The 24,493-nt window shown below is 38.9% G+C and overlaps 1 protein-coding gene across 1 annotated transcript in view; it reads left to right on the top strand.

Moving 5' to 3' along the window:
- LOC124787916 (WASH complex subunit 5) overlaps positions 1-24,493 on the top strand; it is a 198,557-nt gene that overhangs the window by 17,105 nt on the left and 156,959 nt on the right. Inside the window, 2 exon segments of the mRNA XM_047254903.1 lie at positions 20,067-20,242; positions 22,671-22,773. Of these exon segments, the coding sequence (XP_047110859.1) occupies positions 20,121-20,242; positions 22,671-22,773 (225 nt within the window). The 5' untranslated portion in view covers positions 20,067-20,120.

Raw genomic sequence — 24,493 nt, 5'->3', positions numbered from 1 at the left:
CTTGGCCAAGGTTACTCAAAGTACATTTCTGTAATGTACTTTGTCTAAGGCCTTGTAAACAGTTAGACGCGACCGTGTATATCTTCTCCTATAACGAGGCATCTCAATTAATTGTCCGATGCTGCTGCACGCGCTGCTGCACGCCGACTGAAGCCGGCTTTGACTGGTGTTTACTTATATAACCCACGATCACTCGACTGAGGCGAATCCCGTACGCGCGTGGTAGGATCTCTAGACCACGCGCGTACGCGATTGCGCTTTGGCACGCCGCCAGTGCTTACGCAACGCTGACCTCGAGCGTAGATGATGTCACACAGTACTCATGTAATGCAAAAAATTGTTCTCACTCTGTGGCCCCCGTTTAGTGGAGCGTACCTCCATGATCAATAAATAATCAGTAGTTTATTTGTTTATGATTTTTATTTATATAATAATATTACATATACAATTAATTGAGAATAAAGATATTAATTTCTATAATAATGTATTACATCTCCAGTAACTTGAACTTTGGCACATCTGATTATTTATTGATCATGGAGGTACGCTCCACTAAACGGGGGCCACAGAGTGAGAACAATTTTTTGCATTACATGAGTACTGTGTGACATCATCTACGCTCGAGGTCAGTGTTGTGTAAGCACTGGCGGCGTGCCAAAGCGCAATCGCAATTGAAATGGATATGTAATTATTGACAAAAAAAAAAACTGAGAAGTTAAAGTGTTGATCTTGGCCAAGGTTACTCAAAGTACATTTCTGTAATGTACTTTGTAATTGTAACCATGGACTCACTTGTTACTAAAATATTTATTCATCGTCATTCCAAAATGCATAATGTGAAATTATTTGTTTCATATTTTTAATACGGATGTGTATTTTGCTCGACATAGAGTTTCACGACAGCATGGCAGTTAAATTTTAAATGTATCGCTACAAATAATTTTAAATTGTTCACCCTTAATTGTTTCACAGGATTATCATGCAGTTTTTCTTTCAGGCTCAATGGATAAATCAATAGAAGATATAAGAAAACAACATTCAGAACTGGAATTTCTTGAAAGAACCATTTTGTCTCTCAATCAAGATTCACATGAGATCAGTCCAAGTGATCTTATTGTTATTTTGTTGTACACGTTGATGTTGGAAAGTGAATTCTCTCCATGTGAAACAGACTGTGGAGGGATCCATGAATCTGAAACACTAAATAGTGGAACTGCGAGTAATCTCCCTAATGCTTGGAAAGATGATCAGACTAATGTATACAAAATAACATTTATACTAAATCAGATTGCAGAACATAGATGCAGACTTGTTGGTTTCTTAATTGGTGATATTTTGGAGCTTAATCTGATTGTATCGAATACTGTCCCAAAAATAGTATTTGGTTTGAGTTTCCGTTGTTCTGATGTTATAAGGAAGACTCAGCCATCGACTCCTGTGTTAGCCAGATATGCAAATATAAGACAGTTAAAAGAGAAATTAAAGAAAGAGCTGTTGTACCCTGTGAGGTGTATTATTTTGAATGAAGTACATGTATTAAATGGTTCCCTCCTGGGTATTCCAGATGACCTAAAACATAAAATATACTCACAACTCAAATTAAATGATATTTATAGTTTATTGATGTCATGTCGCTACATGAACAACTTAATTGTGTCTGACCGACGGCTGTGGAAGAAATTGTTTTGCAGATATTATCCAACTGCTTACAATGAGCTAATTGTAGACAACCGAGAAAACATTGACTGGAAAAAGGAATTGCAGAAGAGGAGGCAACAAAGGATTGCATCAAGGGGACCTTTTGCCTTTTCAGATTTCAGGGTACTGTCTTATTGATTGCGTGTTTTGCATGGTTATAGGAAGTGTGCTGTGTGTTCTTGTCACGTAAATATGTAATATTTTGTGTTCAGATTTAATAAAATTAGTAGTCAATTGATGCACTGAGAACCATAAGAATGCAAAACATAGAGACAAAGTTTTGAGAAAAATAGATGTTAGTGAAAATCGACTTTATAGACAAACCACCAGTCTCAAAGGTCTGACTTATTTTTTAATGAAGTGTTAACTACTATATTTCGAATGAAAAAATAATATACCCATTTTATTAATGTTAATTCACGATTATCTATATCTAGGCTGGTGACAGTCGTGTCTTTTAATATTTGTAAAGTTTATAATTAATTTTAAAATACAATCAAAACATAAAGAACAGACACTAAATGCACCACACATACACAGTTATGACCTATTCCAACACTTAATTATCCTCCTTAACATCATTTTCACAAATCATATTCTGTGACTTGAGGTTCAGATAAAACTGCTGATATACCTCTGGTTCAGAAGTACTACTACTATATATGTGATGTACACACTAAATTAAGTTGCCAAACCTAGATAACAATTGAGCAGCGTAGAGCAACACAGTTATGCATTTTGTTATGGGTCTGTATGGAAATAAATGTGCGAGAAATCAGGGAAACAGTTTTTCATGAATGTTCATATATACAGTGTGGGCTTACAGATATGGACGAAGCTGGTTCACCATAAAATCAAAAGGTGTCAGGAAAATGCATACATGCTTAAATCTCAAAATCGATTATGGTGAGATTTAAGTCCTTGTGGTTCTCAGCACCTCAGTTTGTTTAAACAATTGAAAGTCCAGCTTGCAATATCAACGATATTAGAAAAGGATAGAGTCCAACTCATCATAAAGATGACACATTGAGTTTCAGACAGGCATGAAGGAAAGACCATTACATATAAGCTTCCAGCTAAATCCTTCTTCAGGAAGGAGAAAAACATGCACACATTTACACAAGAAAGCACACCTCATACACATGACCACTACCTCCAGCCAGACTGGCTGGAAGTAGCATTGTGTGTGTGTGTGTGTGTGTGTGTGTGTGTGTGTGTGTGTGTGTGTGAGAGAGAGAGAGAGAGAGAGAGAGAGAGAGAGAGAGAGAAGAGAGAGAGAGAGAAGTGTGCTTGCTTGTGTGAATGTGTGCATGTGTTTCTCCTTTCTGAAGAAGGCTTTGGCCAAAACTTACACGTAACAGTCTTTTCTTCGTGCCTGTCTGCAACTCAATGTGTCATCTTTATGTGGTGAGTAGCAGTCTATCCTTTTCATAATACTGTCGACCAGTTTATTTTGTAAGCGGGTCATGTTTGCCAATTTACTTGTATGGATTAGCAGTAATCACATATCTTTTAACACAAAATTTCAATTGGTAAACCAATTTTGGTTTAGCAGTCATTTTCATTTGCCTGTGTAATGATTGTTGCCATAAGGCTGTGTAAGAATATGTTGAGGTTCACCATATGTGCAATCATTATTAGTATAGTCTATTTATAGGAGCATTACACATGTGGTAATCATTGACTTATCTTGACTGATAGGTAGAAATCAGGTTAGATACTGAAGTATTTGATGTGGCTGTAATAAAATTTATTATTTTTTTATACAAAATACGTAACTGAGGACTTCCTTACTATTTATTTAAACCCATGATGAGTGTGATAGAAAAACTTATTTCAGTATTCAAAAATCACATGATGCTTCAAAATTGGGTTCCTCTTCTTCAAAAATGAAGATGAAAAATTGATTAATGATATGGAAAGACATTCCTTTTGGTAGCCACTTACATTTTATCTATGTGAACTTCAGGCCTTTGTTTTTATGCTGTTCTAAGTTCAACTTCAGGCTTCCATTTTTATGCTGTTTTAATTGAAGTTTTGTGCAACAAGCAGCTTCATTGATTTATTCCAATCTTAATTTGTTGGGCCAACAGTGTATACTTGTATACAGAATAAATCTTTCACATTGCATGAGAAAATATGCCGTATTGAAACTCAGTAACTTATTAAAATTGTGTACTTAGCCTCTGCCTTTGTCCACCGACTGCATATCAAACATGAAAATTGTAAAATGAATGCCAAAGTTGCAATTCTGGTACATTAGTTAGCGCAGGCAAGTCATGAATAGCTACTAAGTGCGACTGTGGTGGGTGGATGCCATGTAAATTAATCACATGGCCAAGATAGTCAATTTCAGTGAGAAAGAAGGAATACTTAGAATGGGTGGATGTCAGTGTTGCTTTGGACAACACTGGAAACAGTGCCTCTGAATTTTTTTAAGTGTTCTTCTGGCATACGTCCAGATACAACTATATCATCTAAATAGTTAGAACAAGAAGGTTACTTGCAAAATCCGTTGCTCAAGGTTTGAAAGGTAGCTGGGACAGAAGTGCTACCGAATTGTAACCGCTGAAACTGGAATAATTACTTGTGTGTGTTGATCACAAAAATCTTCTTTGACTATTCATTTAAAGGCAGTCGCAAATAGGCCTTCTGGAGATTACCCTTACCTTGACCCTGACCTAAGTGGTTCATCAAATCCTCAGGGCAGGGTGACAGAAAAGAATCAACAACAGTTTGTGGGTTGACAGTTGTTTTAAAGTCGCACAGAGTCCCAACCTGACCGACGGTTTAGTAAGGACCGTCAGGGGTGACACCTACTGGCTGGCTGACACTGGTTTGATGACATCACTGTCCTGCAACTCTGCAGCAGCCTGGTCCCGTAATGCATAAGAGACAGTATGAGCGCAAAAAAACTTGGATCGCACATTGTGTTTCAGTCCCTTGGGTCTCAAACCCTTGGGCCTTGCCTAAACTACCATGGAACAGAGAACTGGTCTTATCACATAATGCATTAATATTGGCAAGGAACTCAGCTGAATTAGTTTTAACACCTTTTTGTGAACTGACAATCCAAAAAGGTCAAAGCTATCCTTACCAAAAATGTTAATAGACTCACAAGAGCACAACACATGAAATAACACTGTTTTAGTAATACCACGGAATGTGGCTGGCAAACTGCTCACTCCAAGCACTGGATTAGGTTTGTCCATTGTACGCAGTCAACAAGTTATATGGTTGCTGAAGCTGTTCCAACGTGTTTCATACGTGGCATTGTTGAGCATCATAACAGTACCCCTAGTATCTAAGTGGAAATTAACACATTCAACTTACATACAACTTATTTGACAGCTGGTTGATAAGTTCAGAGTTTGTGTCCTGGCAATCTGCCGAAACCACAACAGGATTGGCAGACTGTTGTGAGGAAACACAACATACACCTCATTAGATCAGTCCCCAACAATCAATCTTTCCTTCTCACCCTGTACAGTAAGTCTCCCCTGACCTGGGGTTTTGGGTGACTTTTACGAACTCTACCCCTTGCCCTGAACCTCTCCAGTTCTTTTCCCTTCACCCCTCTCCCTTCTGTCAGAAGAAGGAGCCACTAGCTCCGAAAGCTTGCATAAGTAAAACATGTAAGTGTTCTGCCACCTCTTGGTAAGTAGATTTCTTGTCTACCCAATTACATATCATTAGAATCACTGTCCAACACGGGATGTGAAAGCTGCCTAACACAAACTATACTTAAACATACTATCTGTTTGTGCTCTTATTTGCCTTATGCAAAATTCTTGTCTTTGCAGCACAGGCACTATGCAATACCGGCAGGACTTTTGTGATAGTGCGGGCTGCGCTGCGGTGGGATGGTGCAACTGGGCCCGGAGAGGGGGGGGGGGATGTCTCTTTTGGCTCTTAAACTGTCTTCCTCATGTCACTCTTGACAGTAGATAAAGCAGGTGCTTGATCATGCTCTCAGTTACATCGACAGTGTCCTGTTGTGACTCAATGATTGACAGCACTGTACTGAGCTCAGGGTTTGGATGCTTTATTAATGCAGCACGAATATGGGACTCAGACATGTTCTGAGTAATTGCATTGCTTATCATAATGTCACTGTATCTTAACCCACATGGAAACTGAAAGAGACATTGTCTAGTAAGACCACTAAGTTCTGTTTCCCACTCTTGGTAGGACTGTCCTGGCTGCTGTTTTAATAAGAAAAACTTATAACAAGTTGCTGCTACATGCGCTTGTGATTTAAAATGATTTGACAGGTTGTCAGCGCACGTGTCGCAGGGGGCCTTAGGAGGTTGATGATCTGGAAACAGTTTTACTACTGGCCGGAATACATCTACATCTACATCCCTACTCCGCAAGCCACCTGACAGTGTGTGGCAGAGGGTACCTTGAGTACCTCTATTGGTTCTCCCTTCTATTCCAGTCTCGTATTGTTCGTGGAAAGAAGGATTGTCGGTATGCCTCTATGTGGGCTCTAATCTCTCTGATTTTATCCTCATGGTCTCTTCGCGAGATATACGTAGGAGGGAGCAATATACTGCGTGACTCCTCGGTGAAGGTATGTTCTCGAAACTTCAACAAAAGCCCGTACCGAGCTACTGAGCATCTCTCCTGCAGAGTCTTCCACTGGAGTTTATCTATCATCTCTGTAACACTTTCGCGATTACTAAATGATCCTGTAACGAAGCGCGCTGCTCTCCGTTGGATCTTCTCTATCTCTTCTATCAAGCCTATCTGGTACGGATCCCACACTGCTGAGCAGTATTCAAGCAGTGGGCGAACAAGTTTACTGTAACCTACTTCCGTTGTTTTCGGATTGCATTTCCTTAGGATTCTTCCAATGAATCTCAGTCTGGCATCTGCTTTACCGACGATAATCTTTATATGATCATTCCATTTTAAATCACTCCTAATGTGTACTCCCAGATAATTTATGGCATTAACTGCTTCCAATTGCTGACCTGCTATATTGTAGCTAAATGATAAGGGATCTTTCTTTCTGTGTATTCGCAGCACATTACACTTGTCTACATTGAGATTCAATTGCCATTCCCTTCACCATGTGTCAATTCACTGCAGATCCTCCTGCATTTCAGTACAATTTTCCATTGTTACAGCCCCTCGATATACCACAGCATCATCCGCAAAAAGCCTCAGTGAACTTCCGATGTCATCCACAAGGTCATTTATGTATATTGTGAATAGCAACGGTCCTACGACACTCCCCTGCAGCACACTTGAAATCACTCTTACTTCAGAAGACTTCTCTCCATTGAGAATGGCATGCTGCATTCTGTTATCTAGGAACTCTTCAATCCAATCACACAATTGGTCTGATAGTCCATATGCTCTTACTTTGTTCATTAAAAGACTGTGGGGAACTGTATCGAACGCCTTGCGGAAGTCAAGAAACACGGCATCTACCTGGGAATGTGCATCTATGGCTCTCTGAGTCTCGTGGACTAATAGCGCGAGCTGGGTTTCACACGATCATCTTTTTCGAAACCCATGCTGATTCCTACAGCATCGAGCTTGCAGTGGAGGGAAAATAGTAAATAAGCTGGTTACCTGTTAAGCCATAGGCATTGAAATGTGCCATCAACTGCTCAACATAAGCAGCTCATTCTTTGCTTTACCTCAGAATCTCTTTGAAATTAGGCGGTTGAATTTCTTATGGAGTTGTTTCTGATTGAACAGGCTGCGGTAGCAGTCATGGTGCTGCCACAATTTCTTGCAGTGCTTGTAGTAATTGTTTAGTCCTTTGTCCCGTGACTGTATAGCTTGCATTAAAGACACACCTGGAAGATTTATCATGAAACTCAATATGACAACATACACAAACAGAAAAATAACACTGCTGCAAGAGAGGGTTAGTTACACAATATGCCACAGTGACCTAATCGCAAGCTGCAGCCTCATCGGCACTTTAGTTGTTGTGTCTGACTTCTTGGACACTAAGGTGGCTAGTAATAATACAGTTAATTAGAACACTCTGAATAAGTAATACTTTATTAAGTACAACAAAACTTATCTTTGCTCACCAGGCTCGGCTGTAACTATGAAACTGCACATGTGGGCTTGTGGTTCAGAACACACTAAATGAGCCATGATTACTGAGTGGTGAATTGAAACAAGTTCAGAATGGCCATAGTATGGCTTCGCTACAGTCACTAGAAAACGCAAGTTCTTAGCCACTTGTTGACACAGTTCTGATGGGGTTGGCGCATAGGCAAACCTCTGCCCCCCCACTCCCACTGCCCCCCACCCCCCACCTGCACACACACATACCAACACACACGAGACAGAACTGTCTTCACTCTGAGTAGGCAGGATGACGACATTACTCTGGCAGGAACTTTTCGGAAGTGGGCTGGGTCCAACCTCGAAGAGAACTGCCCTCCTGCCCTCTGGTGATACTGTTTCAGGGCAGAGACACAGTGGTAGCACCTCGGAAGTACAAGAGGCACTGCTTTTTCCTAGCATCTCATTGGTGTCTCATGATACCTCTTTGCTGTGCAGTATCTCTGTGGTGACTAATTCGTTTTCCACTGCTCTCGATACTTAAAAGACACCGCAAAAGTCCTAAATTCTGTCTTCCGAATATGCTTAATTGAAAATCACCATAGAGTGTACCATTCATTCCATTGTCATGCAAACGAGGTAATGAGAGATATAGAAAGAAATGAGCACATAAATGAAACATAATTCCAGTTTTTCAATAGAGGAAAGGCCACAGGATTTGATGGTATGCATTGTAGATTCTGCATTCAATATGTGGAGGAACAGGTCCCACTTCTAGCATTATTTTAGCATAGGTAAAGACTAATGTGCTGAACTATAGGACTATCTTGTGGACCTCAATTTTTTGCAGGATTATGGAAAATGTGTTCTGCTGTTGTTTGATGACTTTTCTGGAGACCAAACAATTCCTATGTATGAATCAAGCACAGATCCTGTGAAACTCATCTTACTCTTTTCATTCACAAGTTCCAGAAGGTAGTAAAGTGCACACCATTGTCCAATAAACAGAATATGTATGCATGGTATGTGTCAACCTGTTAGTAAATTACAAAGTTGTGGATGCAAAATAGGGACATGAACATGATAATTGGCTGTTGCAAAGATCTGCAGGTGACCTTAAACATAAGCAAATGTTATGTAAATGTTGTAGGAGAGTTCTTGTAGAATGTAAATTTGTTTGGATTAAAAGAGACCACTCACTGAAAAACAGAAGGGTTAAGCAGTCGATAGGCACACACAAAAGAAAGAAACCTTGCTAGCTTTTGCAGTTGGCCTTTGATGAGCTAGAGTAAAAAAACACCTCTCCCTCCTGCCCCCCCCCCCTTCCCTGGCTAGGCTAGGTTAAAAGTGCCAAGGATAGGGACTGGGGGTGGGTGGCTAGCATCTGGGAAAGAGGCGACTGGTTTTTTGGCTAGGAATGCAGGAGGGAGGGGTGGCAGGTATATGGGCCTGCCTCCCTCTATCCACTGCATGCAATAGTACCCCCACCACAACCATTCCCTCTACCCATTGCATACAACAATACCCCCACCAAAACCATTCCACCTGCCAAAAAATAGCATTGGCACTGTTAACATAGCCAGCACCCTGTAGGGGCATAGGTGTGTGTGTGTGTGTGTGTGTGTGTGTGTGTGTGTGTTAGTTTTACTCTAGCTCATCAAAGGCTAACTCCAAAACATACCAAGGTTTCCCAAGGTTTCTTTCTTTTGTGTGTGCCTATCGACAACTCAACACTTCTGCTTTTCAGAGAGTGGTCTCCTTAAATGCACATATAAATAGGTGAAAATGTTGAATCATTTGAATATATGACTGGCAATTGATTAGTGGAATAGGTCACAACCTTAAACGTTTTACAAGTTTATCCACAGTGATTTAAAGTGGAATGACGGCATAAAGTTAGCTCTTGAGAAGATAGTTGCCTTACTCATATCTGTTGGCACCATGAAGCTTGGTTAGTAAATTATCCCTTCTTTTCATATACACCTATCAGTGTGACACATGTTTCCTACTGATGAATGGCTTAGTGAAGATCTTGGTTGTAGAAATCTGCATTTCGGTTGTTCAGGGAACTTCGTACCTCAAAACTCACGTTGTTGTCATTCTTAAAATCCCTCAAATGGAATGGTGTCTTCATTCTTTTGAGAAAAGAGAAAGAAGTCACTGTGTGGCATATAGAGAATAAGGAGAAGGATAGGCAAAATTTGATGGCCCAAAGAAGCAGCATGTTTGACTGTGTCCTGTGTGGTATGAACTGGGGCATTTTCATGGAGAACAACATGTCCTTTGATAGCTTCCCATGACACTTTACCTTGACATTCTCTAGTAATCCCATCAGGGGATTTCAGTAGTGTGCTCCTGCGACAGTTTGCCCTTATGGGCATAATGTGTTAAATTTCTTTTTATAATAAAGCAGTCACTGCCGCATAAAAACGTTTGTTTATTTACTGATGACCAGTTTCGGCCACTCTTCTGGTCATCATTTACCGCTTACTCATTGAAGAGAGTAATATGAATATACTTAGAGGAATGAAAACTAAAAGTACAAAAAGAAACATAGTACATCTACAAATATGTAAAAGACAGAAAGGTATACCCGCGGGAATCTGCTGAAGTTGTGGTGAGGAGTAGGTGCCACTCTAGGAGGCGTATAACCACTGCTGCGTTGCTTAAATAGCAGAAGATCCACCCACTGTCTCCAGCATTACATCATTGTCAGCCAGTGACCGTAAAACATGCCAAATAAAGCCTAAATACAATTATTTGTGTACAATAATAATGTCTAGACCATAGGTATATTGAAAATACAAATGAGCTGTACCAAACCATAACATAAAACTTGAAATTGTGTAGGAAGAAAGAAAACAAGCTGTTAACATATATGAACATGTATGGTGCCCTGTGTGTAACAAACATGAGGAGTCAAAGATGTTTAGCAGGGGTGCCACCAGTAACCATGGTAACATTCTAATTATTGATGTATTACGACTACACATCAAAGACCCATCGGTGATGGCTCACAACCTATGGCTTTCCAGTAATCAAGGTACAATCATCAAGATCGATATGTTACTACTACCAATCAGAAAACAAAATAGTTATTGTAAATTGAAATTATTTCTGTCACAATTATATTAAAAATATCATGGCATTTAACCACAAAAATGTGTTACAAGCAAACAATATTAAGATATAAAACATTAGTGCCCTTCTATAGGGACAAGTGCATAGCAAATGTCAGATATAGACAGTGAGAGAAATATTGCCTATAATTATGGTAATTGTATGAAGATTGATATGTTCCTATTCTTAGTATTATCTACAACATTAGATGGGGGGCATCAGTTATTCTGAGAGCTTACAGTTATGTTTAAAACATTAAAGAATCTCTAAGGAATAATAGAAAAATAAATTGACAGAAAACTTTGACATTAACATCAAATGTCTGCAATGGAAACTTAAACATTTGTAACGTAACAGTGATTAGGAACACGTGGCACCGGTACTCTGGTAACAATAAAAACATCAATGTATTCTCATTATACAGTAAATGCTGACCTGCTATTATGTTAACAACTTATTTTCTTTCTTCTTACTCAGTTATATGTTATGGTTTAATAAAAGTCATTTGTACTTTTGCTATTCCTTTGATCTGGAAGTAAATATTGTACACAGATAATTGTATTTAGGCCTTATTTAATGTGTTTTATGGCCATTGGCTGACAATGATATAATGCTAGAGACAGTGAGTGAAGCTTCTGCTATTTAAGCGCTGTAAATTGCATGTCGTGCATCAGCGGCTATATGCCTCCTAGAGTGGTGCCTGTTCCTCACCAGGTTCAATAGGCTCCCACCAGTGTAACTTTCTTTCTTTTATGTATTTGATGATGTTTCTTATTGTGCTTATCGTTTACATTTCTCTAAGTACATTGATGTTCTCTCGTCACAGAGTAAGCAGCCATATGATGACCAGAACAGTGGTCAAAACTGATTGCCAGTAAATAAACAACATCTTTAAGCAGTTGGGACTGTTTTATTATAAACAAGTTCTAACATTTGTTAGAACAACTGACTTTCAAACAGAGATAAGATAAAAGTTTCAAAAAATTTTGTAATGTGTTAAAACTGAACCACCGAAGTCTTGAAAAAACGCTAAGCATCGCCATTGCTGATGATGATTGAATCTTCATTATTTTTGATGGAGTCATGTTTCCACTGCTTTCTTTTTACCTTTGCCTCAGGCTCAGAGGGATATACACCCCTGACTCCTCTACAGTGATTATACGGCTTAAGAAATGGTATGAATTGGCCTGACACACCCACGGCTTTTCTGCTGCTGTGCGCTTCCGGCTCCTTAGCCTCTTTGAAAGGATCTGAGCAGTCACAGAACCCAATGGGTGGCGACTTTTGTTGTCTTCAGAATGACGTGCAAGATGTTGAATGTTTTGTGATTGATTGTCACTATTTCCACTATTGTGGTATGCTGTTCTTTGAGTGTTAGGGCTTCCACTTCTCTGGTAATTTCTGGTTCTTCACAGAGATGGTCAGCCACTTACCCTTCACTGTTCATGTTTGTTTGGACAAACTTGGAGTGCCTGACCACATGACCACTGTGTCATATAATTGTGGGTTTTTGTCGTACAGTTGCACCAGCTCAGCGTGGATTTTTGCAACGTTTTCTCTTCAGTTGCAGAAAACAAATTGCCGCAAGATACTCCCCTTAATAATGGGCTGTGGCTTTGTGTTTAACTTATCTAGCGGCTTGCTGCAGAGCTGTGACATGGGGATTTCATTGGTTTCCACAACTGCAAAAATGTTCCTGCAGAGAAGCAAAAAATTAATTATGTAAGTTTAATTTTTGAGATGAGAATTAAAACACTGTAGCTTCTGTTTATGCGAATCTCTTGCCGAAACAACTCTTTGAGTGTTGATCACAGGTCTGTTACCCTTTCCAAGTTGGATTAATGGAAGAGAGAGAATATAGTTAAAAGAGGAGGTGCGCTATTCATAATGAGTTTATTTAGTCAGCACTAAAGTATCACAGAAATGTTCATCCAGCTGCAGTGGGAAACATTGCAAGGAAGAGGCACTGTATCCCAAAGAGCATTACTCATAAAATTCCAAGAGCCCATAATGTAAAACAAATCAAGAAACGTATTGGTTGGTTGGTTGTTTTGTGGGAGGAGGCGAGACAGCAAGGTCATCGGTCTCATCGGATTAGGGGAGGACGGGAAAGAAAGTCGGCTGTGCCCTTTCAAAGGAACCATCCTGGCATTTGCCTGGAGCGATTTAGAGAATTCACAGAAAACCTAAATCAGGATGGCCAGATGCGGGATTGAAACGTCGTCCTCTCGAATGCGAGTCCAGTGTGCTAGCCACTGCGCCACCTCAAACAAGCACTGTGCATAATGATCATAACACTGTTGTTGTTGTTGTGGTCTTCAGTCCTGAGACTGGTTTGATGCGGCTCTCCATGCTACTCTATCCTGTGCAAGCTTCTTCATCTCCCAGTACCTACTGCAGCCTACATCCTTCTGAATCTGCTTACTGTATTCATCTCTTGGTCTCCCTCTACGATTTTTACCCTCCACGCTGCCCTCAAATACTAAATTGGTGATCCTATGATGTCTCAGAACATGTTCTACCAAACGATCCCTTCTTCTAGTCAAGTTGTGCCACAAGCTCCTCTTCTCCCCAATTCTATTCAATACCTCCTGATTAGTTATGTGATCTATCCATTTAATCTTCAGCATTCTTCTGTAGCACCACATTTCGAAAGCTTCTATTCTCTTCTTGTCTAAACTATTTATTGTCCACGTTTCACTTCCATACATGGCTACACTCCATACAAATACTTTCAGAAATGACTTCCTGACATTTAAATCTATACTCAATATTAATAAATTTTTCTTCTTCAGAAACACTTTCCTTGCCATTGCCAGTCTACATTTTATATCCTCTCTTCTTCGACTATCATCAGTTATTTTGCTCCCCAAATAGCAAAACTCCTTTACTACTTTAAGTGTCTCATTTCCTAATCTAATTCCCTCACCATCACCCGACGTAATTTGACTACATTCCATTATCCGCATTTTGCTTTTGTTGATGTTCATCTTATACCCTCCTTTCAAGACACTGTCCTTTCCCTTCAACTGCTCTTCCAAGTCCTTTGCTGTCTCTGACAGAATTACAATGTCATCGGCAAACCTCAAAGTTTTTATTTCTTCTCCGTGGATTTTAATACCTACTCCGCACTTTAGTTTTGTTTCCTTTATTGCTTGCTCAATATACAGATTGAATAACATCAGGGATAGGCTACAACCCTGTCTCACTCCATTCCCACTGCTTCCCTTTCATACGCCTCGACTTGTATGACTGCCATCTGCTTTCTGTACAAATTGTAAATAGCCTTTCGCTCCCTGTATTTTACCCCTGCCATCTCCAGAATTTGAAAGAGAGTATTCCAGTCGACATTGTTAAAAGCTTTCTCTAAGTCTACAAATGCTAGAAATATAGGTTTGCCTTTCCTTAATCTTTCTTCTAAGATAAGTCGTAGGATCAGTATTGCCTTATGTGTTCCAACATTTCTACGGAATCCAAACTGATCTTCCCCGAGGTCACCTTCTACCAGTTTTTCCATTCGTCTGTAAAGAATTCGTGTTAGTATTTTGCAGCTGTGACTTATTAAACTGATAGTTTGGTAATTTTCACATCTGTCAACACCTGCTTCCTTTCGGATGGGAATTATTATATTCTTCTTGAAGTCTGAGGTTATTTCGCCTGTCTCATACATCTTGCTCACCAGATGGTAGAGTTTTGTCAGGACTGGCTCTCCCAAAGCTGTCAGTAGTTCTAGTGGAATGTTGTCTACTCCGGGAGCCTTTTTTTGACTCAGGTCTTTCAGTGCTCTGTCAAACTCTTCACGCAGTATCATATCTCCCATTTCATTTTCATCTACGTCCTCTTCCATTTCCATAATATTGTCCTCAAGTACACACAAGTCAACACTAATGTTCAAAAAATTTAAGGCTTCTTTTTTCCTTTGTACCATCCACGAATGCAGTAGGGAAAGGGAAAAGGGAAAAATTATTCTGGTACACCATGTACCCTCTGTCACTCAATTTATTGTGACTGATGCAGGTAAAGGTGAATGACACAGTTAAAGTCAGTCACACACACACACACACACACACACACACACACACCTCTATTTTGATTTTACACTGTGGCAGTGCGCCAGCCATCTTCTTTCATCTGCAGATGAGTGTGTAGTCGCCTTCCTCCCCGCCCCCTTCCCCCTCCCCCCCCCCCCCCCTCCCCTCGAAGTTTCTACCATCATAATACTATCTTAACAGCAGAGTATCATAAAGACTGTCTGAAAGCCTCAGTTTGTCAGTACCTCTCTCCTAATTGTCAAATTAGATGTGCACCAGATATATAATCACACCTACAGCCTCCCTTTCAAAGTTGATTGAAAGGAGGAGAGAGATACTGTCAGATGAAAGGTTTCAATTGGGATGTGAAGTATTCTTAAACGTTGCCTGTGAAAGGCAGTGGTCAGGTTTGAGTTTGTATGGCACACAGTTTTAATGTGTCAGTAATTTTAACTTAAATTTGTTGCCACGCATAGTTATTCCTAATTTGACATAATTGAATGATAGTGGTCTTTTTAAATTCGAAATCACTGAATGGCATTACAAGTATGCTCTTATGTCATGAGTTGAGATTTGTTATAATTATGGTGATGGCTTTGAAGCTAGGAAGAAGCATTCAACAGTGCAAGAAGTCAGTTATATTTAGATAAATAGTAATACACTTTAAGGTAATACTCAATGCTACTGAACCCAGCAATAGTTTGTAATTGCCTACTATGTATGGAAATTGAATATACATCCTATACTCCTTCCTCCCCTCTCCGACCTTGAGCCTTGTTTATTGTTATTGCAAATGTTGGGAACTGAATTCGCTTAAAATGAATGGGTAAATCGGTTGGGATCATTGTTTTGTGGGGCATGAGACAGGCCTCTCTAGCCACTGGATCTGAGGAACATAGTTTTAATCCACAAGTGGGTAGGATTATAAAGTTTTGGAAGATTCAAATTCCATTGTGGTAGTCTGATCATAAGTCATAAATACAACTTTCATGTTGTCTGTACAACTGGCACTAAGTAAGAAAACAAAACAGCACATCATTGTGTATATAATTTTGTAAAAAAATTATGTATTAGAAGAAAAAAATTATATGGGAGAAACAATATGTTTAATGATTTATGTGCCCTATTAGTGCAGTTAAAACTTAATTTGGGGGGGGGGGGGGGGGGGGGGGAGAAAGAAAGGAAAAAAAAAATACATTTTCACACCACAGCGTTTTCTTTCTCATATCGAAGAAGCAATGAAGGAAATAATGTAATTGTTTGGAGGTGGGATTAAATTTCATTGTGAATGGGTGTCAGTAATAAGTTCATTGATTATGTTACTATTCTTTGTAAAAATATTGCAGAATTATAAGACCTGTTGACTGGAATAAACAGTCTACTGAGCTCACAATATGGATTAAGAGTAAACAAATTAGTATTGAGGAGAAGCAGATATGAGATAAGTGACAAATTTAACATAAAAAAAATGGCGGCCACATGGTAAATGAAGTGAAGGAATTCTCCTGAATCTACTAGTACCAAACATAGGCCTTAATTTGAGAAACCAGTCTTTCTGTATCTAATTGCATGATATTATTTCATGTGGCAGTTGGCTACATCTGACTTATCGATTGCTTCAGTTTTGTGTGTCGATGATGAATCTTCCTTCTGTGCTCATGCAGACATTGATTTTGAACATAGTTCAAACCACTTTTATAACAGTAACTGTATAATAATCAGCCATAACTGCCCTGCTGTTTTGTGCAGGAGGTGCTTCTACAATCATGGCTACCAAGTGCCTTCCCTATTAACTAACTACTAACTACTTGGCACTGTGCAGTTGGTGTGCTCAGCTGCATATATAAATCACATAGCGTGGCTGTCAACTCCAGCATTCCCTCTGTTGAGGTGAGCATTTTTTGCTTCATTATTTATATTTTTGCATTGCATTGAATTCAGCAGGTGCCTAGATGTGATATCAGAATCCTTTACACAGCAAAATTAAGATAATAAGTCAAAGCTTTATAGATATCTTACAAAAATTCAAAATGGGTGTCCTTCATGATATGGTAGATATCTTGTCAATGGTTCATTACCTACCATACTCAAATCAACATGTCTCTTGTAATAGCAGCAAAGGCTTTTTGATCCACTCTTTCAGCTCTGTCAGGTCTTCAGGTAATGCTGGAACAAAGACACAGTCTTTGATAAAGCCCCATTAAAAGAAGTCGTATCAAGAGACCTCTAGAGCCATCTCAACAATGCTTCATCATCAGCAACAATGTGACCTAACCAAACTGTCAGAGATGTTCATTCAGATACTCTCTCATGTCATAATGGAAGTGGCTGCAGCTACAAGCTGTTAGAAAAGAAATCTCAGGAGTCTTCCCCAAGTTGTGGTATCAAGCACATCTGGAGCATGTCAAGGTATGAGTGTCCCATTACAATTTTTCTGCAAAGGAAAATGCCATAAAGCATCATTCTGCACATGGCAGTGAAGATTTTCAACTTGGTAAAATCTCAGGCATGCTCAGTGATTTGCTGAGAATGTTCTGCACCCCAGCTTTGAATATTATGCCCCTGTTGACTTTGCCATTGATATGGAAGGTTGCCTCACCAGTGAAGGCTACCCTGTGAATAAAATTGACATTTTGTGGGAATCCCAAACTGTCTCCACTGAAGACAGTGGGTGCCTTCACAAGTTGCAGTTTGTAAAAATTTAATGTCAAACACTCTTATGAGGAACGTCCTAGATTGTTGAACTACGCAGTGCTAAATCATGGCTCACTTTTAGAATGCACTTCGCAGGGCTGCATTGGAAGGATTGCCAAACGCTATCCACTGTCAACTCTGAATGCAAAGGACAACCTGTATGTTTGCCTTGGCATAGTGAACCTGTCTCCATAAGTCGCCTATGCCAGTGTTTAATGTATTCGTTGTCAGGTGGATTGAACCCAAACTCCAGCTGAAAGCTGGAATGAGATGTGGTAACGGACATTGTTTTTGCATATTCTGCTAGTCTGCAGGTAGACAGATATCGGTGCACGTGTCAGAGTTCCGAAAGATAAGGGGAAGAGGAGAAAGCTACCAGCGGGATGCCTCCTGTATAAGAATAACTCAAATTAATAGTAGATGAAATAAATGCAACAGATTGCTTTGGACAAGACAACAGACTAAGACAACGACAAACAACCTACATGACAACTCGGTGCTACACAAAGCCATCACTACAACAATGACAAGAAGGCCAAGAACAGCAGAGAGACAAATCCAAGATACAACCAAAGAGAGTAATCAGTTGACAAGCAAGGTAATTATCAAGCAGTCCCAGTACATTGAAGGTAGACCCTGAGGTATCAAGTGCGAAGACTGAAGTGCTTTGCAGTCACCTATATACCTGCCTCATGGAATGCTATTTGCTGCCGTACTAAAATGGCGAGACTGTGGCATTCTCACTGTGCAAGCATAGCACTGTGTGGCCGCATTGCCCCCTAAGGGCTATTTAAGTCAATCTCCTCTGGTGGGCACTCAACATCCGTGCCACCTGGTACCACATATTCTACAGCACAGTCTCTCTTTAGTTGTTGTTTGGGGGCAATCTGGAAAAACTCATGGTGTTGGGAATGGCAGATATTCAAAATCACTCGTCTGTGAAACTGAAATGTACTGCTGGGTGACATTCAATACAATGTTGCTACATTTCCTGCATTGTAATATAGTTGGTTCCTCCTTGGTGTACTATACACATGATGACCAAGATGTTGCTGCACAACCCTATCCCACTCAGACAGTGGCTCTCCTGAGATTGTCTTGTGTGTGAGGATGATTTCTGTGATGATGCACTGAAAGTTTCAACTGGTCCCAAGTTGCTAAATCAAGTTCATGTCAGCATATATGCAGGTCATTCCATTAGGTTGATTAGTATCTCCTGGAAGAAGGCATTAACAGATGGGTGTGGTGTGACTGCGCAAGCTTTCCCAGTGTAATAACTCTTGGTAGTCCGATCATGTTCGCTGCTGGATTCCAAAATCAACAAGACTCAATATTGTGGCAATCCTTCTGTCCAGCATCTTCAGGAAAGATGCTGCTGTTGCTGCTGTGTTTACCGTTAGATACACATTTAATTTTTTGTCAAAAGAAACCCAGAACCATGTTCTGAAATAGTGTTTTGTTTCTCCACTAGACAGTGCCACAGGTTCCTCCAAAAAATCGTAGCACAACACACACACAAATTTCATACTAAGAAATGTAAATCCACCTGATGATGGAGGTTTAAACCTTTGAAACGTGTTGTGTACCTAGGAGCCATAATATGTAAATAGTGGTCAGCAAACCAGCCGACTATCACTGTTGTTGTTACTGTGGGTGACCTCCAGATTTTTTTTGTCTCATGATAGCAGTTAATTGAATGATCTCATTGCCGTGTGCACCATTTATGTGAGCTACTTTCTGTACTATCAATCCGTCACATCTTAAAGCAACAGTGTGCACACTGTCTAATGTTAAGTGACCTTTCAAAGCATGTGAACAGTGCACAGAAGCCACATTGTCCTGCTCATGGTTGGAGATGCGGCCCGCACTACTGAACTGTACCGAGAATGCAGGTTTACTTTTACCTCCATTACGGAGATGGCTTTGTGCAGAGATTTTCTATGGTCTGAAAAGTACTGAGGACAATTATCCCAGTTATTATTATTCTTTTTAATACCAACTGTGCAGGTCATGAGGCTCCTGCAAAAGTTTTTCAACAGTTTACATTGGAGCAAAATTTTATCCGCTTATCTGTTTTCAACATGCTTCCTCTCTACCAGTTTGAACTTCTACATTGTTCCACATTTGTAACCTTATTTGTTTTTGTATCTTCATAATCTGTCTTTATTTATGAAACTCAGTAATGTAAATATTCAGTGCAACTCAACACAGTGACCCTTATCATGTAAAGAAATATTAGGGAGAATTTATTTAAAAAAAAAAAAAAAAAAAAAAGAAAGAAAAAAAGGAGTGAAGCTTCCCATTAACAACAGTAGAGGTGGTCTTGGGCAACAGACACCAGATTTTCCATTGTTATTGTTTTAGTTATGAAATCTTATGAACATTAATACCTTTTGTATAAGTACTATGTTTCAAATTTATATTTTGTAGTTGATTTCAAACAAATATATTGAGCACTTAACCTGATTGAACTGTTTGTTTTAGACTGACTCATTCCAGTATCTCCCACTTGACTGGATAGAATAATATATTCCCAACATGACCGAATTTTTGGCTGACAATAACCCATGTGGTCAAACAATCTTACGTCTTGTATCCAGAGGAAATGCTATTATAGCAGAATTATTACGGCTGAAAGATTATGTTCCACCTGTTTTCAGGTAAGAGCATTATAGTCTTATTTATTAATTCTACTCTTAATGGGAAATGTTGTGTGTTTTGTGTCAGAATAGCAGTGTTGTTTTGAATCACTGTTTGCCTCATTCATACACACATCATGTCCTGCAAAACACATAATGATAGACTGTTGTGTAACATTAGTCAGTGTATGAGTTAAGATAAAAGTAGCTGTCAGAAATTACTTGTTCATGCTATATTAACTATTCTTGAAGGTAGCCTGATGTACTCTGTTTGTGCTTAAGAAAGAAAGAAAGCTAGTACACAAACCAAAAAGCTGCTTCTTGTCTAATTATGCTTAATAGCTATAGAAGCTTAGGCAAAACTTTTAGAATTGCAGCATGTATGAGAATTCATCAGTGGCTGCTATTCATTTCATAGTGCAAGTTCTCCGTTTCTTTGACAGTATTTTCACACATCTTCTTCTGCAAATACCAACAGATAAAGAGTAGTTTCAGGGATAAATAAAAAACTGAGAAATGTAAATACTTTGGGAGTAAAGGAGACAACTCATTAAAAGGCAGAAGCATTGAATTGTTGACAGGCACACAGAAAAGGACAAAAAACTTGCTAGCTTTCAGAGCACATCCATTTTACACACACACACACACACACACACACACACACACACACACACACACACATACACACTTATACTTACTTTTCTTCTGACGATAATTCAATTAATAGAAAAGATGTTTATAATTTTGCAAATCCACTGCAGCTTCGTATTGCTTACCACCCTTTAGATCATTCCAGACCCTTGCATTATGTTATACACTCTTTCCATATTTTGAAGTGCATCAGAAATAATTGGTTGAATTTGAAAGATGAATGTCTGACATTTTACTTCCCCGTGTATAAGAATGCAAGCTTCATTTTCTGCAGTTAGCTCTATATTTGATATTGAAAGCAACAAATTATTAAAATTTGGGAATGGTTTATGTATGAAAGCACCGTGGCCTTCTTTGTTAGAAGATAAAATGTAAAGCTTGTTTGTCAAATTTTCAGTGACAACAACAAGTGTAGTGTGGTATTCAAACCTAAAAATGACATGGAAAATTATGAAGGAACTGCTGAATTTATTAAAATAATAAGCATGTGGCAGAAAATTTTGGATCTGAAGTCTTCTTTCAAAAAATGGTTCAAATGGCTCTGAGCCCTATGGGACTTAACATCTGAGGTCATCAGTCCCCTAGAACTTAGACCTACTTAACCCTAACTAACCTAAGGACATCACACACATCCATGCCCGAGGCAGGATTCGAACCTGCGACCATAGCAGTCGTGCGGTTCCAGACTGAAGCGCCTAGAACTGCTCAGCCACTCCGGCCGGCGAAGTCTTCTTTGAAAGGTCTTAGACATACGGAGGAAATGCAAAAGCCTATAACAAGCCACAAGGATCATGAACCACATGGATTTGTCAGTTGGCCAGCTCAGCAAAGAAATACACTGCAAATAATCATACAACATATCTGTTATTAGAACTGAGAAATTATTGCCAGTCAGAACTTGATATGTCATACTGTATATGCTACCCAGAAAATTTAAGACTGATGCCTTAGAATCCAGGTTTGGACTGTATTGACAGCTTTGTGGATCCCAGTACCATGTATCAACAAGGAAAATATTTGAGGCAGATGGAAAGCTGAGATTTGCAACTTTGTTAGCATTTTTTGTACAAGATGACTCAACTAAGAAAATTGTAAGTAGATCTCTGCAGATGTGTAATGGTTGTATATTGTTATATCGCTAGTTTCGCTTGGGACACATACGTATTCAGCTTTTTTAATTTTATACTGAAGCCTCATACTGCCACCTAGGAGGTGTTAACTATTTACAGGAAGTATACTTTTTGTGAAAACTGCATGACATAGTAAGGCTTCATTCAGACTTTTGACTTCAAGCAGGCTATGTAATAAATCTAGGTGAGATTGTATTCTTTCATATCCAAATGGAACAACACAATGTGCATTCCATTGTTCTGTATTATTTATTTTGCTGATAAATTGTATACTCAGTTAAATTAAAGGCCTCTCACATTACACTTGCATTTTGTGGTGTGTAACGCTCACTGTGCTGTGTTGGATGTACTGTTTGTTGGATACAAAATCCAAAACGTAAAATATCTCTACTGCTTTTTTTCTTGTAATATTGATTTGCAAATTTAAAAGTGTGATTTCACACTTTTTGTTTTCCTGCAAATTTGTTGCAAACCCAAAAATTTGTAAACCATCAATTTTGCAAAGAATGCCTGGAAGATGATATCATTTAAAAATAGTTTTTGTGTGCATTTATTGTTACATATTTCAGTAATTTTGTGCCCTTATGAGTAATGTATGGAAAAAAATTCTTAATTATATGAAACATAGTTACATCAGCCTCTTAGCTTATTATGGAATTTTGTTGCAGGCTGGAAACGAAACAAGAGCAACAGAAATATGGGGAAATTATTTCAGACTTCAGTTATTTTAAAAAGTCTGATGAATTTGATTCCAAAATAGATAATAATGAGGTAAGTTGTAGTTTATAGTCTTTGACGGATCAATAATTTTTGTATGCTCATAGAAACACAACAATTAAAGCAACATTGGCCGACATTCAAACAGTAGATACGGGACGAAGATACAAAAAATCAAATTCTGTCTTCAAATAACTACAAAAGGAGTTCCTTGAGAAGGAGAAAAACACAGACAAGAAATGGAAGTATAAGAAATGAAAGTAGCAGAGAGTAAGTAAGATGAGAAGTTATGGCAAGGTGGTCAGAAGTAGTGTCACTAAATGCCCAGAATAACTCAGGTGTGCCCTACATTTCAGTGTTCAGTGTTCTGGAAGCATTTAAGAAATATCTTGAAGGAAATTCAGCTATACAAGCATCAGCAATCTTAAGTGGAACTTCTTTTTCTTATGCAATTTCATGTGCAAGGGAAAGGGCATCTGCTGGTGTATTTAGTTCCTAATTAACGTTGGACTATGTGTGTCTTGAGTGGTGCTATGTAGTCAGTGTTGCAGTTGATGTGGCAGTGCTTTATTTTCTCTCTGATAAAAAGTGTAGATATTGGCATATGATCAGTGACCAACATAAACTACCAGTCTCTAAGCCGTGGCAGAATTTCTTTATGGAAGCATACAACTCGTGGTCATATGATGACCATCCGTGCTGCGACATAGATAGTTTCGGAATGAAGAATGCCAACATCTCCCAGTGTTGGTCTATTTGCTGTTGAAGTTCAGAACCTATTCCAGTATTAGATGCATTAACCATCAAAGCAAAAGATTCTTGTGGAAAAGAGTGTGGCCTCAGCTATAGCAGCATTCACGTTGTTAAAAACAGTTTCTGCTTTCCTAATCCACTGTAATTTATCATGTGGTTTCAGTGAACCTTGCAAGAAATCATTAAACAGAGTGGTCAGCAGCACATTGTTATGCACAAAGCAATGACAATAGTTACAGAGAGTATATGCCCTGGGACAACGGGAAATACAGGAAAAACATGGGAATTTTTTCATCTGGGAAAAGTCCGGAAGAAACCCAGGAATTTTTAGAATTTTGGAAATTTTTTATTTTTTTAGTTTTCAGTTAAATTTTAGTTATTTTGACTGGTATGAGCCGATACTCTAATGAAGAATTTTACCTTATCCCGCTAGTGCAGAATAATAATGCAGCTATAAAATATAAATGAGAGAATAACACCGAAATAAAACTTTAATTGCAAAGAAAATGCATCATATACAACAATAAAACATAGTGCAGACACAAATGTCTACAGACAGCAAAATGTATCAAAGGCTTTAGGACGAAAACTCTGCACTACTTTGTATCAACAGCTTCGCATGTGTGTGATGTCACAACTGTTTACATTTCTAACTGGCCGCTGTAAAGTATTGTGATTGGTAGTTTGAGAAGCATTACTTTCAAACTAAATTTTTTTTTATGCAAGATGAATTATGTTGCTTGTGAGAATGTGCAATAAATTTTGTAAATCATGGAGCATTTGACTCTCGTTCAGAACTTTATGCTTTGAGGACCAGCTACTTAGAGAAGTTTCAGGCCCAGAAGACCAGCTATTCAAGCCATTATGTAAAATTTTACTGGCATGTTTGTGTTTGATAGACTTTAAAGGGTAACACACACAAAAAAAGACCAACCTTCCAGGTTAGTTTTTCGTACTTATTTTAGTTCTTTCATAAATTACAAATTATGTAATAGTGATAGAAAAAAGTATAGTTATCCAG

This window comes from Schistocerca piceifrons, chromosome 3, assembly GCF_021461385.2.
Source record: "Schistocerca piceifrons isolate TAMUIC-IGC-003096 chromosome 3, iqSchPice1.1, whole genome shotgun sequence".
Taxonomy (NCBI): Eukaryota; Metazoa; Arthropoda; class Insecta; order Orthoptera; family Acrididae; genus Schistocerca; species Schistocerca piceifrons.
This window is presented reverse-complemented; position numbering and strand designations above follow the sequence as displayed.